Source organism: Lipotes vexillifer, unplaced genomic scaffold (assembly GCF_000442215.2).
Source record: "Lipotes vexillifer unplaced genomic scaffold, Lipotes_vexillifer_v1.1 scaffold40, whole genome shotgun sequence".
NCBI classification, from domain to species: Eukaryota; Metazoa; Chordata; class Mammalia; order Artiodactyla; family Lipotidae; genus Lipotes; species Lipotes vexillifer.
This window is the reverse complement of record NW_006771578.1, coordinates 3,801,632-3,814,962: the sequence shown is the minus strand read 5'-3', so window position 1 is coordinate 3,814,962 and position 13,331 is coordinate 3,801,632. Positions and strand designations below refer to the sequence as shown.

The 13,331-nt window shown below is 50.2% G+C and overlaps 1 protein-coding gene across 2 annotated transcripts in view; it reads left to right on the top strand.

Moving 5' to 3' along the window:
- Positions 1-373: 373 nt before the first annotated feature.
- Positions 374-13,331, top strand: part of PXYLP1 (2-phosphoxylose phosphatase 1) — a 30,648-nt gene continuing 17,690 nt past the window's right edge. The window contains exon 1 of one of the 2 annotated variants that reach the window (XM_007446967.1): positions 374-452. In XM_007446967.1, the coding sequence (XP_007447029.1) occupies positions 374-452 (79 nt within the window). Of the gene's footprint in view, positions 453-2,368; positions 2,482-13,331 lie in introns of those variants that run through there. The other variant, XM_007446968.1, reaches the window with a different exon arrangement.

The window sequence follows — 13,331 nt, the reverse complement described above, 5'->3', positions numbered from 1 at the left end:
GTTCATCAGAAACGGTTGAAGATTTAGAAGTCGGGGGTCAGAATGGGGTGAGCATTTGCTGGTCCTTGTAAAGACTTCATGCGTCTGGCACACTGTAAGTGCTCAATAAACATCCTGTCTGGTTTTTCTTTGGAAAGGCCATGCTGTAGAATCTCCTTCTCTCTTGAGGTTGGATAAACAAAGCATCCACAGACTGTTCCCACTTGTTAATTTGAAGGGCACTTCCCTGCCAGAGGATGGGGCTAATTAGATTATTTCTGGTTGACAAACTTGGTTTTCCACCTTGGAACACATGTTTCTTGCCTCTCCTCTCTTCACAGGATGTGTTCCTGATTCGAGGTGAAACCATGAAGAGAAGATAAAACAAATAATAATGCTTTTCCGCAATCGCTTCGTGCTGCTGCTGGCCCTGGCTGCGCTGCTGGCCTTCGTGAGCCTCAGCCTTCAGTTCTGTGAGTGTGGCTGGGCTGGCGGGTCCCGGCCGGGGGAGTGCTTCTCTCTGAAATAGAAGGCCCCATGGGGAGGAAGCACGTAGGTCCCAAAGCCTTTGTTCTTTCAATGAACAGTGAGGTTTCAAACAACCCAGTCTTTTTATTGTTGGTCCTAGCGGTGGGAGGCTGTGATTCTGTGCCTGTGAGGAACAAGAGCAATCACTAAGCCTCGTGATGCGTTTTTGGCTTCTCCCTGGATTCCTAAACTGCCTGGTTATTCCTGGATCTTTAGTTCAGGTTCCCAAGGCAAAGACAGTGAGTGGTCAGCTCGTGTCCTCGTGCAGGTCACACAGCAGAGGTGCCTGGCCCACCAGCTGGTTCTTTGGGGGTTGGGTGTCCGTTATTAGGGAGGGTAGGGGGATTAGGTCCCAGTACCAAACGCAGCCCCTGGGCAGCAGGGACCGTGCATGGGAAACCCCACATGGCGAGCACAGCTGAGGAAGCCAGTCCATGGGCCTCACCGCCTGCACTCTGCCCTTCACTGGGAGCCTGGGCTCAGGCTGGGCCCCAAATCTATGTGCCCCACTGCTCCCTGAGGGAGTTTGTCCTCAAATAACAGATCTGGTCTGGTACCTTGTTGGTTGTAACCCTTCAGTGGTGGGTCCCCAGGAGGCCCCTTGCCTTCCTGGGGCCCCTCTCTCACCTTGAACTTTGTGCCATAGGCTTGTCAAGTGGCTTGGCATTCTCTCCAAGCCACTTCTCTCTGCTCTGTGCCCGGATCCTGCCGGCCCCTCTGCCTGGACTGTCCTCCTCACCTCCCTTCCATCTTTTCCTCCACATGGTTCACTCAGCCCTTTCTTCTTCAGGAACGTTCCGTGACTCCCTAACTGGGTCTGGGCTTCTTGGCTGTACTTCCGGGGTGCCCCGAACCTGCTCCCCTCCTACACTAGCCGTGCGGTATCATACTTTTCAGTTCCTGTGTCTTTTCCATCTACAAGACTGTCTGCTCTTTGAGAGCAGGACCCACATCCGTTTCCCTCTTTATCACAGGAGCCAGCATTGCCAACCACACAGGAGGTGTCTCAGGAATGTTTACGTGAATGAATGAACCTACACCTGCTCTGGAAAGCAGGCTGACCCTAATTCCCTGTCCTTCTGGTGCTGTGTACTTGAAGCCGAGAAAATATCTGGGCAATGCCGGCAGCAGTGTTTTTGCTGCCACCTACCTGCCCTCCACTTCCCACCTCACCCCGATGGGTGGGAGACAAGGGCTTGGCCCCCATCACCGCCTGGGACATCTCTGTGAGGAGGTGGCGTTGCCGTCACTGGTCTGCCTGATGGAAGGAAGGGCAGGTGGCTGCGAGAGCAGGATGTTCTCAGTGTGCTGGGGGACGTGGGAAAGACTTGGCATTTGGAATAAGTGGTTTGAAGGGAAGAGGCTTTGAGCAAGTTTCTCTGCTTCCCCTCCAATTTGTGACATATTCCATGCACACATCTACTGCATATGACAGGCACTTCTAACAGTAAAGAGAATTAAAAATACTCACTTTATCCTAACAGAATAGAGAAAGAGGTCAAGAGAAGATACTTGTTTAAAGATACTCCAGATTGTTAATGAAGTGTTTAAAAAAAAAAAAAAAAGAATCTTTTCCAGGAAGTGTGTTAGGACTGTCATTCATTTAATTGTTTATAACTTTTCATTAAAAACTTTCCATCCTGTCACTGGAGAGGTAGGATGTTACAATCAACCTTGATTGTTATTCTGAGACCCTGACAGGTTCTGAGACGTGAATGTGGTTTACTTGTGTTTGCTGGCTTTCTCTTGCATGAGGTGGTTTCCGCATCACTCAATTGGCCTGGGTGTTTCGCTTACATAACTCTTCTGAAAGTACCTTCTGTTTTAGGAGAGCCGCTTTTTAGCTGTACTGTTTTTCGGGAAAATTTTGCAGGGTGAATTGGCCTGCCTGGGTCTGAGGTCTTTATTCTTGAATACATTGGAGTTCGGGAAGACATTAAGATATGAACGTTCTTTCTGCTCTTCTGCTTCTAGGTAAACTGTAACTTTGGAATTTAACTATTTCCGTGTGAAAATTGAGTTACATTGCTTTATTTTTTAGTCGCTTTATTGGTCGCTAATTATCATGGTGTAAGAAACTGGGCTAATTCGTAATACAAAGGTGTCTGCTTAAGTAGCGCTTATATTTTCATCCTTACCCTGAAATATATGGACTTTTTTCTTTACCGTTTCTTTTGACTTATTTTTGAATACTGGATTAGCGCATATAATTGTCTTAGGTGATATATTTGAGGCAATCAAATAGAACTTGGTTTTCTCATGTTTTAAATGAACAATATTGTTTTGTTTGTTTTCTGAAATGATTGTATATTTTATTTTGTCTTGTTGATAGTTTTCTTTTTCTGATGTTTTGAATGTGAGAAAGTTATGACCCAGGTTACAATGAAAAAATCAGGTTGTTTAAAAAAGCATTTCTTCCTCTCGGTACAGAGAGTGTGTATGTGAACCCACATATATTTATTAAGTGCTTATGTGTGTTGGATATTTTTCTACGCTGTTGGGGTGGAGGTGGTAGGGAAAGGATACAAAAAAGATTAAAATACAGTTCATAGTTTCTCAAACTACGTTTATTTTAAATGGTAGTAATGACTCCCTGTATGCTAGTAGACACTAATGAAAATCATTCATTTTGTGTTTTCAAGTCCTTGATGTTTTTGAGTTTGGAAGGGACTCTGAAATTCCCTATATTCAGATCGAAGAAGGGAACAAGTAAGGTATATATTTCATTAGTTATTCTAGTTAAAATGTGTACAAGTGGAAAAATAACTTCTCAAATTGATGGACTTCTTTGGTGCGACAGGAAAACACCACTGGGTTATGAAAGCCTGTGGATGATTCGTTATTTTGCTGCTTTTTCTGCTCGTTTGTGATCGTCCATTTTCCTGCTTTGACCCACCCTTTCCTTCATGCTTATCCTGTGCTCTTTTCACCACGTTCCAGCCACCATTCCCAAAATGGCAGTGTGGCAGGAGCTCAGCTCGCAGACCCTGGAACCACAGCCTTGGGTTTGAATGCCGCTCTGCCACTTAGCAGCTGTGTGCCCTCGGCAGGTGTGGCCTCCTGGAGCCTCTATTCCTTCTTCTGTAAAATGGAGTGTTCATTGTTGCTCCTTTGAAACACTGGCGTGAGAACGGAGATTTTGTGGGAAAACCCTTGGCTCGGGGAAGCACAGTCAATGTAAGCAGTAGAGTCCTGTCATGATATGTCATCACCAGAATCCAGGGCTCTTGGTGTCCCAAAGGCTGCTTCAGCCACTTATGGAGAGAGCTTTTGAAACAGTATATCATGCATTTCTTTCTTTTTGATCAGAGTTCATTGGCCGTGATAGGAGTCAGTCTACACTGGGCACCTGTATCTTGGGCAGGGCCCTGGTTGACCAGAGCAAGTTTCTAAGGGAGATGTCCAAGGTGGACTGGAAACGCAGATCCCCAGGTAGAAGAGGGGAGGGTTAACCTGCCAAAGTGAAAGCCAGAGTGAAGGCTGTCTTCAGTATCTGCAGAGCCCTATCTCTCTCCAGTATCTGCAAGAGGAGTGAGACCAGCTCTGTGTGGCCTGGTGGCCAGGGAGACACATTTTAGTTAAGCATCAAGCTAAGCTTCCTGAATGTGATCGTCCGGCGGAAGGGGAGCGGGCTGTGTGCGCACCCTGGAGCATCGCTCTATGAAGAATAGGACAGTAGGCAGGTCACTGGACCTGATCCCATTTAAAACCTCTTCAGACTCTGAGGTTTTGGGAATTTTATCTTTCCTTGTCGATCCAGTGCCATGAGTTTGCATAGCTTTGTCCTTCAGCAAACATTCCACTGTGTGCTGGGCCAGGGCTGGGCGTTTCGTCTCCTAGGAGCCACAGGAGCTCTCCGCCTGGTGGAGGAGCATCCCGAGCAGATACCTGGAACACGGTGTACAATACGCTAGGACAGGAAAGAGGCAGCCCCACGAGGAAGTGGGAAAGAACGTGGACTCCAGCGCCAGACTGCCGGGGTCGAGTCCCTGTCCTGCCACTTACCAGCTATGTGAGGTCAGGCACGTTACCTACCCTCTCCGTGCCTCTGTTTCCTCATCTGTAAAATGGGGATAATGAGAGTTCCTATTTCATTGGGTTGGTAAAGGATATTTATAATAATATAAATATAATACTATATTTAATATTATTTTAATATAAAATAATATTTATAATATCCTGGCACATAATAATCACTCTATGCATGTTTGTTAAATAAAATGAATGAGAGATGACTCGTGACAGGGTGACGTGGGCGGAGGAAGGACAAGAAGCCGATCCAGCGTAGGAGATCGGGGAAGACTCATTCCCAGAGGAGGTGACATCCGAGCTTCAGCCTTGAGGGATGAGTTGGAGTTGTCCAAAGAGGAATCTGGGAAGAGCATTCCTGGCAGATGGAGGTGGGTGTGCAAAGGCAGGGCAGGAGAGAGCAGGACCAGGTTAGTCACCGGTGTGTAGCTGTGAAGGTGGACAAAGGCCCAGGCCACCTCCATCACCATGTTATATCATGAAAGTATGGGGAGCCACTGAAGCAGGGAAGACAGCATGTCTGGGAAAGACCACAGTCTGGTACAGTGTTGCCGAAGAGTGGTCTCCTGAGCACCTTGATCAGAGTAGCCCCGGGCGTCTGTTAGAATGCGTGTTCCAAAACCAAAAAGAGAGCACATTTGTGCCCCTCCCCAGAGAATCAGAACTGTGGGAGTAGAACTCCCTGGGGCTTCTAATGTACACAAAATTTGGGTGCTGCCCGTTCAGAGGCCGGTGGGAGGCTGATACTGAGAGACAACTCGGAGCCACTTTCCTCCTCCAGTTAAAGGCTGGGAGCGGCTCCGATGAAGGTGTTGGCCCCGAAAGGAAGGAGCAAAGCTGAGAGCATCAGGTGGTTCTGTGGACTTTGAGCTAAACGATCAGGCGGTGGTGCAGCGGGCCCGGGGTGAAGAAAGAGAAGCGAAGGCTCTGCCACGCCTTGTAGGGCTCAGGCGATTCAGGGGATGCTGGCTTCATTCACGCATCCACGCAGCCGCTCACACCGACGGCCCCTCCACCGGGCTTAAGTGTGCCAAAGGCCGAAGGCAGTACCCAGCGCACATTCTGGGAGGTGGACCATGTGGAGCTGTTGGCGGTGGGGGAGGAGGCCCGGGGAGAGCAGTCTGAGCAAGCGGAGAAGCAGGGCAAGCCCAGGCAGCTGGGTGGGAGCGGAGCTGGGTGAAGAGCTGGGGCCTCCGCCTGCTGCCCTTCAAGCTCGGCCGTTGGCATTTGCGGCTCCGGCTCGTCGTGGGCCCCCCCGAAGGTCCGTGGCGTATGGCGGCGGGGATTTTGCTGAGGCACAAATGCACATAATCATAGCTGTGAGTGGGCACCTTGGGCTGGTCCTGCGTCCCACCCTGCAAAGCTGCGGGGCTTTGTCATTCTCCCTTCTCTGTCCTGTGTACATTTTATGGAGGAAAGCACGTGTCCGGGTGATGTGTGTAAATTTGGGGATTCATGAAGATCTTAATATGTTTTGGTGGCAAAGGTTTGGGGATGCAACCCTTAGGATGCCAAGGCTCTCATGTACTGTGTATTTAAAAAACGCAATAAGGTTCCTGCTGGGTTTTTATTTTGGTGAGTCAAAGTCCAAAAAATGAGAAATTTAAAATGAGGGCTTGCATTTTTAACCTAAGGGTTCATAGGTTCTAAATAAATTCTTTATTTAGTATTTTTTAAATTAATCTTGATCCTTTTCTTGGAGATTTATTTTCTTTGATTTCTGAGAGTTTTAATGTTGCTTTTTCTTTGAATGTTTCATGCCCAGCTACCACATAGAGTGAAATATCTTTGGGTAGGAAAAATTCTGTAGGTAAATGACAAAATTAAGTCTGACAAATCAGCTTTTATCGTAATGTCTTAAGCTCATGTCATAGTTATTATTAGAGGAGGTGAGAGTATCATGTACCACGCAGGCCCTTCCACGAACTAAAAATGGGACACATTTATGTCCGTGGGTTCTTTCTAGTTTTCTTCCAGGGTGGGGACATTGTTTCTGTCTCTGTCTCTGTCTCTCTCTCTCTCTCTCTCTCTCTCTCTCTCTTTTTCTTTCTCCCCCCTGCCGCTTCCCCCTCTCTCCCTCACCCTCCTCCCTCTCTCCCTCCCTCCTTCCTTGTTTCTGATCTTAGAGAATTTCTCCTAAGAATGGACAGAGGACAGAGATGTATGCTCAAAGATGTTTATTGCATCACTGCTTATAATAGGAAAAAGGGGTAGACAACCAAAGTGTCCAACAGGAAATACTGCTGCATCCATTATACCATGTTTACATAGACCTGTCTACATTGACTTGGAAGGTTGTCCATATGTCTACTAAAAGGACATGTGGTACTTTTATGTGTGTGTGTGTGTGTGTGTGTGTGTGTGTGTGTGTGTGTGTGTGTAGTCAGCAATATTGATAAGAAGGGGAATCTCCCATTTTAGAGGAGAGGCAACTATCCAGCCTAGTTAGTAAAACTAGGAAGTGTTAGTAAAATGAGTCAGTGAATTCAGGAGAACGTGTGCCCGTCGCCAAGACTGTATGAGGAGAGAGACAGTAGGAAAGGAAGCTGCAGGATGTTGACATTGGAGTACCCACTGAGTGGAGCTGAGCTGGTGATGCAGTGGGAGTCTGCCCAGGTAGCGTTTGCACTGATCAGCTTGGGCCCCACTCCTGTTGTCTTGGCAACAGGGCTCCAAGCTGATGACGTTAAACAAAAAGAAACTTGAAGTGAGGTAAGTGGTAATCAGAGGCAGAGCCCTGTGATCTTGGTAGTGTCCCACCAGGGGGAAGGGGTTGGAGGGGGAGGTTTTTGAGACTGATCAGCAATGAGGTCTTGGGGGACAGAATCTGAACCCCAAATAAGAAGGTGAAGTCAGGAATGCACACAGAGAGAGCTCTGGAACAGTCTCACCATCCTTCCTGCCAGCGTGGCCCCGGCACACGACGCCTCACTGGGGCCCAGCAGAGCCAGGCCGCCCGGCGAACAGGGAGTTCGCCGCAATGCAGGGCCCTCTCTGAATTAACTGTTCTGGGCTCTGGCATCACCTCTTGCCCTCCCTGTCTCCCTCCCTCTTTTTTTCTGTACCATCTGAGGGGCTGGACCCCACTGGCCAGGGGTTTTGCCTCTTGGGGAACCTGGAACCCCGCTCTGCTTCTCCTCGGTCTCAGGTATCTAGCAGAGAGTGAGATGGCCAGTCTTCAGTGTCCAGATACCTGAGGCCCCCTTGCCTCCCGCAGTGCGTGGTCTCTCACTGAGGTGGCCTCCCCAAGGCTCTCCCACCCACCTGACCGCTATTCCTTTTGACCCTTTTCACAGAAGCAAATGACCAGCCTTGACCCACCTTTCTGAGCAGTTGGTTTGGTGGCCTCAGTGGAGTGCAGACCTTTGAGACACAGAAAACTTTTTGCTCTTGGGGAAGGGGGAACAATGTCCTTGGGCCACAGTGACCCTGTCTCCATTCCCACCGGAGCAGAGACGGGAGCACAGGTTCACCTCTGGCGGGACATCCAGCCACACACACACTGCACCATTCACTGTGGGTTCTCTGGGTGGGAAGAATATGCGTGACTCACTTCTTTTTATACCTTAGTATCCATGGCTATTTTAGGATCCCTTTTCAATTGGAAAAAGAAAAAAAATCTCTTCTCGAGGGCGTTGACATCGGAAACCTACTTCCAGGTACACTGAATTCTTAGCCTGAGTTCATGGACATCTGCATTGTCTCACATGGCTTCAGGGGTGCTGTGAACCCCCAGAAATCAAATTTAAAAGTAAGTGTACGCAGTCCTTTTTCAAGGGTGAAGATCATCGGTAGCTCTTATCAGATTCTCAAAGGTAAGGTAGAGGGGATCCAGGCCCTTATCCAGATGGGTAAGGATGTCTGAGGTTCTTTTCATAGCTCTTTTTGGGGACCTGTCTTGAACGTCTCTCTGATTTCTAGTCTCTGTCATGATTTGGAGTCCTTGGTGCTCCCAGCATCTACCCCAAGGGACCCGGTTAGGTCAAGGCCAGTTACCAGTGGTCCCATAGGAGTGTGAGGTTTCCTGGCTCCTCCAGGAGTCTGCAGCTGGGCTCAGGCTCAGGTCGCAGTGGGGCTCCTGCCCCTGCACTCTGGCCGTCCTGTGGACTTGGGTCTCAGTTGTCAGAAGGAGGTCAGGCAGGGAGGAGATAAGAGCTTGCAGACAGCCTAGGACAGGAACTGAGTCCTCAGCCGCATGAGGCCCCACCCTGTTCTGGGCTCTGGTAGTGTAGTTCTGGTTTTTATTTGAGAATTACACACATTTTTATATTCAGTGCAGGCTGGAGACAGAAAGGGCATTAAAGATGCCTTAGTGGATTGAGGAACACAAAGGGAATCGTGGGGATTACCTGTCAGAGCAAATCATTCTTCTTTGGCAGGCCAGTGAAGGAGAGAATTCAAGAGCCTTTTGGACTATTGGGAGGAAGAAATCGGAGACATCAGGTGACAGGACTAGGGGTGTTTAAACTTATGAGAAGGCACCATCTTGGATAAGCAGAATTATTTAAGGGAGTTGTGGCCCCAGGGCTGACTGAGGACAGACTTGAGTGGCACAAGGAAGAGGTGACTCTAGTCCCCTAGGCAGGTGACCAGCCCGGGGCTGAGGTCCCAGCAGGCGTGAGGCAGGCTGTGGAGCTAGGAAGGTGAAAAGCAGGTGCTGGGGCCACACGTCGGCCCCACCAGGTTCTTTGCCGGCACAATCAGTGGTGAGACCTCTGGGGCAGCTGAGCGCACAGCCGTGGAGACAGAGGTCAGCCAACACTTGCCCACCTGCCCTGGGACACCTGTGGATCCCTGACACCTGTCTGCAACCTGCCAGGGTGTTTATGTAATCAGAGGAAGAGCTGACAACTAAACAACAGCAGGATAACTAAACAGCTGAGGCAGGGGTGGCAGGAGGTGTGGGTTCCAAGGTCACCTGACTCCCTGTAAAACTGACTCTTCCACGTGGGGAAATTCTCTCTCCTGGAAAAGGGCCTTTAGTGGCACAGTGGGCCAGTTGCCAGGTCCTATCCCTGGGGCCGTCAGGATAGCAAGGGGAGGGTCCTGGACGAGGGGCATGACCATGCCCACCACAGCACAGGATTGGCATGGGAGAGGAGCCACCCACAGAAGGGAAGGAGGGGCGGTGCTCTGACCCAGGCATGGGCCCACGGTGCTCCGTCAAAATCTCCTTCCTGTAAAGGCCTGCATACAGCGGGTTCTTCAGGCTAGAGCTGCTGGGAGAAGGCCAGGAAGCAGGTGGATTCTTGTCCTCTGCCCTGGGCCAGAGCCCCCACATGGAGTGAAGAGCTGGAGGCCGTGGGCACCAGCTTAGTGCACTGGCCTGTCTTCATGCAAGTCAGAGTGACTCCCAGGGAATGAGCTGGCTGCACACACCTGGCTGTAACATGACCCACTGACTGTGTGCATCGCTGGGCGTCTGGAAGTAACTAAGGGCGCCTGAGGCCCGAGGCCAGACAGGAAGGACCCCTCTGCCTAGCGGCCTGTGCTAAGTCATGATCTGACCCTGACCCTGAACTCTTTGTTCCTCTCCTTTCCTCTCTCCCGTGGGGCCGTCAATAGAATAAATAAAAATTAAAAGAAGCAAATCATCATTGGATGAAACATCTCTCTCCAGACATGTTCATAGCATTGGCTGCTGAGCAGAGACTTGCTGATAGGCCGTATTTCACCTGAGGCTCTTCTCGAGCACTCTCATGGTACTTCCCAGTATCTCCTTTATATCCGAGTCGTTCCTGTATTCTTACACCTGTGCCCCCAAACCAACGACCGTGGTGTGCAGAGGCACCATGACTGAGGGCATTTCCCTCTAAGGACCATACGCCCTTCTGCTCCCTTCTTATTTAATATCTTAACGCCCTCCCCAACTGGATTGTAAGTTCCTGCAGAAGGGCAGAGACCTTAGTCTTTTATTCTCTGAAGACTTCCCAGCAGGTGCTCCATAAATGTTGGATGGCTGGATGGGAGATGCATAAATACCCGGCCTGGCAGGTCAGCAGGCCTGGCTTACAGGCTGTGGAACCCCAGGCCAGTCCCTTGACCTGCCTCTGCCTGAGGTCCATTGCCTGGCTGATGGTTGCTCTTCCTTGATGAAGTCCAAGGCTGGAAAAAGCAGTGTGGGCCAGTTGGCTCGAATTCTAGTCACAGCTACAGGGATGTCTGCTAATGAGGCACATGGATCCATCCTCTGTACATTGAGGAGGGTGCCGGTGAGACGGGGAGGGCCTACGTGAAACAGCACCTGATTGTTTTACTCGGTGGTTCTAAGAAGTTTGCTAGTTGCCTTTACGAGTGAGGGGGCCCAGGGAACTGCTTTAGAGGTCATGTTCTCTGCCATTATTTGACGTTGAGACCTCGCTGGCATCTTCGTATACAAGAAGGTTTATGGATGTGAGGACAGGATGAAAATGACTGTAGGTGAGATGAGCAGGTAAAGCAGACATAAATGGGAGAGACTCGTATCCTCGGGGTGGCTTATGAAGTGTTCTCTTCTGCTGGGAAATCACACCACAAAGAAACTGCGTGCCCATTGGTGCTGAGTTAATTATCAATTAAAGGCGTCTCCTATTCTGTGATTCATGTTGGCCACAGTGATACTGGGGTCCCAGGGCACTCATCTAGGTTCATGGGGTTTTTTTACACCTACATGATGAAACTTGTTATCCTTCCGCCTCTTGGCCTGCCCACTGTTCCTTCTGACGCTCCCACAGTCCTTTTTTCTTCTGAGCTGCTGTCGTCTGCGTGGGATCAGCAGAGTTCCTAATTGTCCTGAGGGCGTCGGAGGAGCTGGGGAGGCCTGCCAGGAGAAGCAGTATCCTGCAGCGCCAGGCCCCAGGTGTGGAATCTGCTCCCCAGCCCCCGCATCTGCCCCACAGCCCCCTGTGAGATGAACAGGGCAAGCCCAGGACTCCTAATGGGCAAGTCAGGCAGCAGCCGGGGCAGAGGTGCCTCCAGCCCAGGTCTGCTCCTTTGCAGCCGACCTTTCCCCGGATCCCTGCGCGTCAGCCCTGGTGGGGCCAACTGGACCGGGCTTCAGAGGTATCTAGATCCAGCCTGCTGCCTCTTGTCTGCTGTGTTTGTCCTCCCTCATCCTCCTCTCCTCTTCCCCGTGTTGCCAGCTTCATTTCTGCCTTTCAGTCCCAGCTTGGGTGTCTTCTTGAGGAAACCTGCTTGGACAATCCCCAGCCCCCGGGCTGGTCAGGTGACTGCTTTCCCTTAGTGTTCCCACGTGAGGATTCGAGAAGGTATTTCACCAGAAGCATGGAGCACAGTGCCTGGCTCAGGCAAGACCTTTAACTCAACAAGTATTTATGGAGGGCCTTCCCTGTGCTGGTTGCTGGGGGAATATAAACTTGAAAGAGACATAGTTCTGGCCCTCTGGACATTTGGGTTGGCGAGTTGATAAACTGTGGACACCTCTGCTTACATGTACTGTAGTGTGAGCTAGGAGGGCAGCAAGAACCGGGTGGGCTTATAGAAGGGGGATGTCCAAACTACTTGGGAATTCGGGGTGGGCTTCCTGGAGGAGGTGACCCCTGGGATGAGTTATGGAGTTGGCCAGATCTGGGAAACAGAGGTTGGGGTGAGGTTAGAGGCATAAGCAAGAGGAGGGAAACATCCTGAAAAGCATCCTGTGGGAATGGGGGCAGCTCTGAGCAGTTCAGGACAATGAGAACCAAGGTAGGGGAGGGGACGTAGGGAGATGGAGCTGGGGAGACGTCTCACCCTGTGGCCTCTATGCATCAGAACTTCCCCTGATTGTCTGGTATCTGGAGGACCCTTCAAAAGACCCCACATGGACTGACGCTGTGTCCTGGTGACTCAGGAAGGTGCGAAACGGTGGAAGGTAATCTCAACAGCTAGTGGGCGAGGTTGACAGGCCCAGATGCCAGAGGAAGCAGCAGATGAAAACTTTCTGGATGGAAGGTTTCTTTACCTGTGGCTTTCAAACCATTGCTTCCTTGAGTTGTGGGTGGTTCCTATCTTAGTCTGTTGGGCTGCTAAATAAAAATACCATAAACTGGCTGGCTTATAAACAACGGAAGTTTATTTCTCACAGTTCTCGAGACTGGGTAGTCTAAGATCAAAGCACTGGCAGATTTGGTGTCTAGTGAGAGCCCACTTCCTAGAAGGCGTCTTTTTGCTGTAACCTCACATGGCAGAAATGGGGGTGGGGGAGATCTTTGGGGTCTCTTTTATAAGGGCACTAATCCCATTCATGAGGGCTCCACCCTCTTGACCATATCACTCCCAAAGGCCTCACCTCCAAATACCATCACCTTGGCAGTTAGGATTCAACATGTGAATCTGGGGGGACATAAACATTCAGTTTATAGCAGTTCCCAGGCGGCAGCCCCAACAAGCCTAACCCCGTGTGCTCTCAGATAAGCCAGCAAACTGTGGGGACTCTGGGATGTGCAGGGACCCATGCCCCTCTGTCCCTGTGTCACTCATAATATTATCATGTCACCTTAGCTTCGCTTTTCCCTGGCCCAGACTCAAAGGGAGTGTGCCCACAGGCATGGCCAAGGGGCCAGAACCTGGTACCACTTTATAACAGAGCAGAGTAAAGGATTGGGGGGTGCCACACAGCCGGAAGGGCTGGGTCATTGACATACTGCCTTAGGACATCTAGTTTTCATCATTCTCTTGATCTGGCACAAATCCTCCCATGGTAAATGACCTCTGGACACCAGAGCTATGTATTTAGCAGTTCTGGGGCCTTCTAGCTGTTAGGAAGAAAGTGGCTCTAGGACCAGTCAAAGGGCTAATTTGAGTTGGTGAAGGGCCAA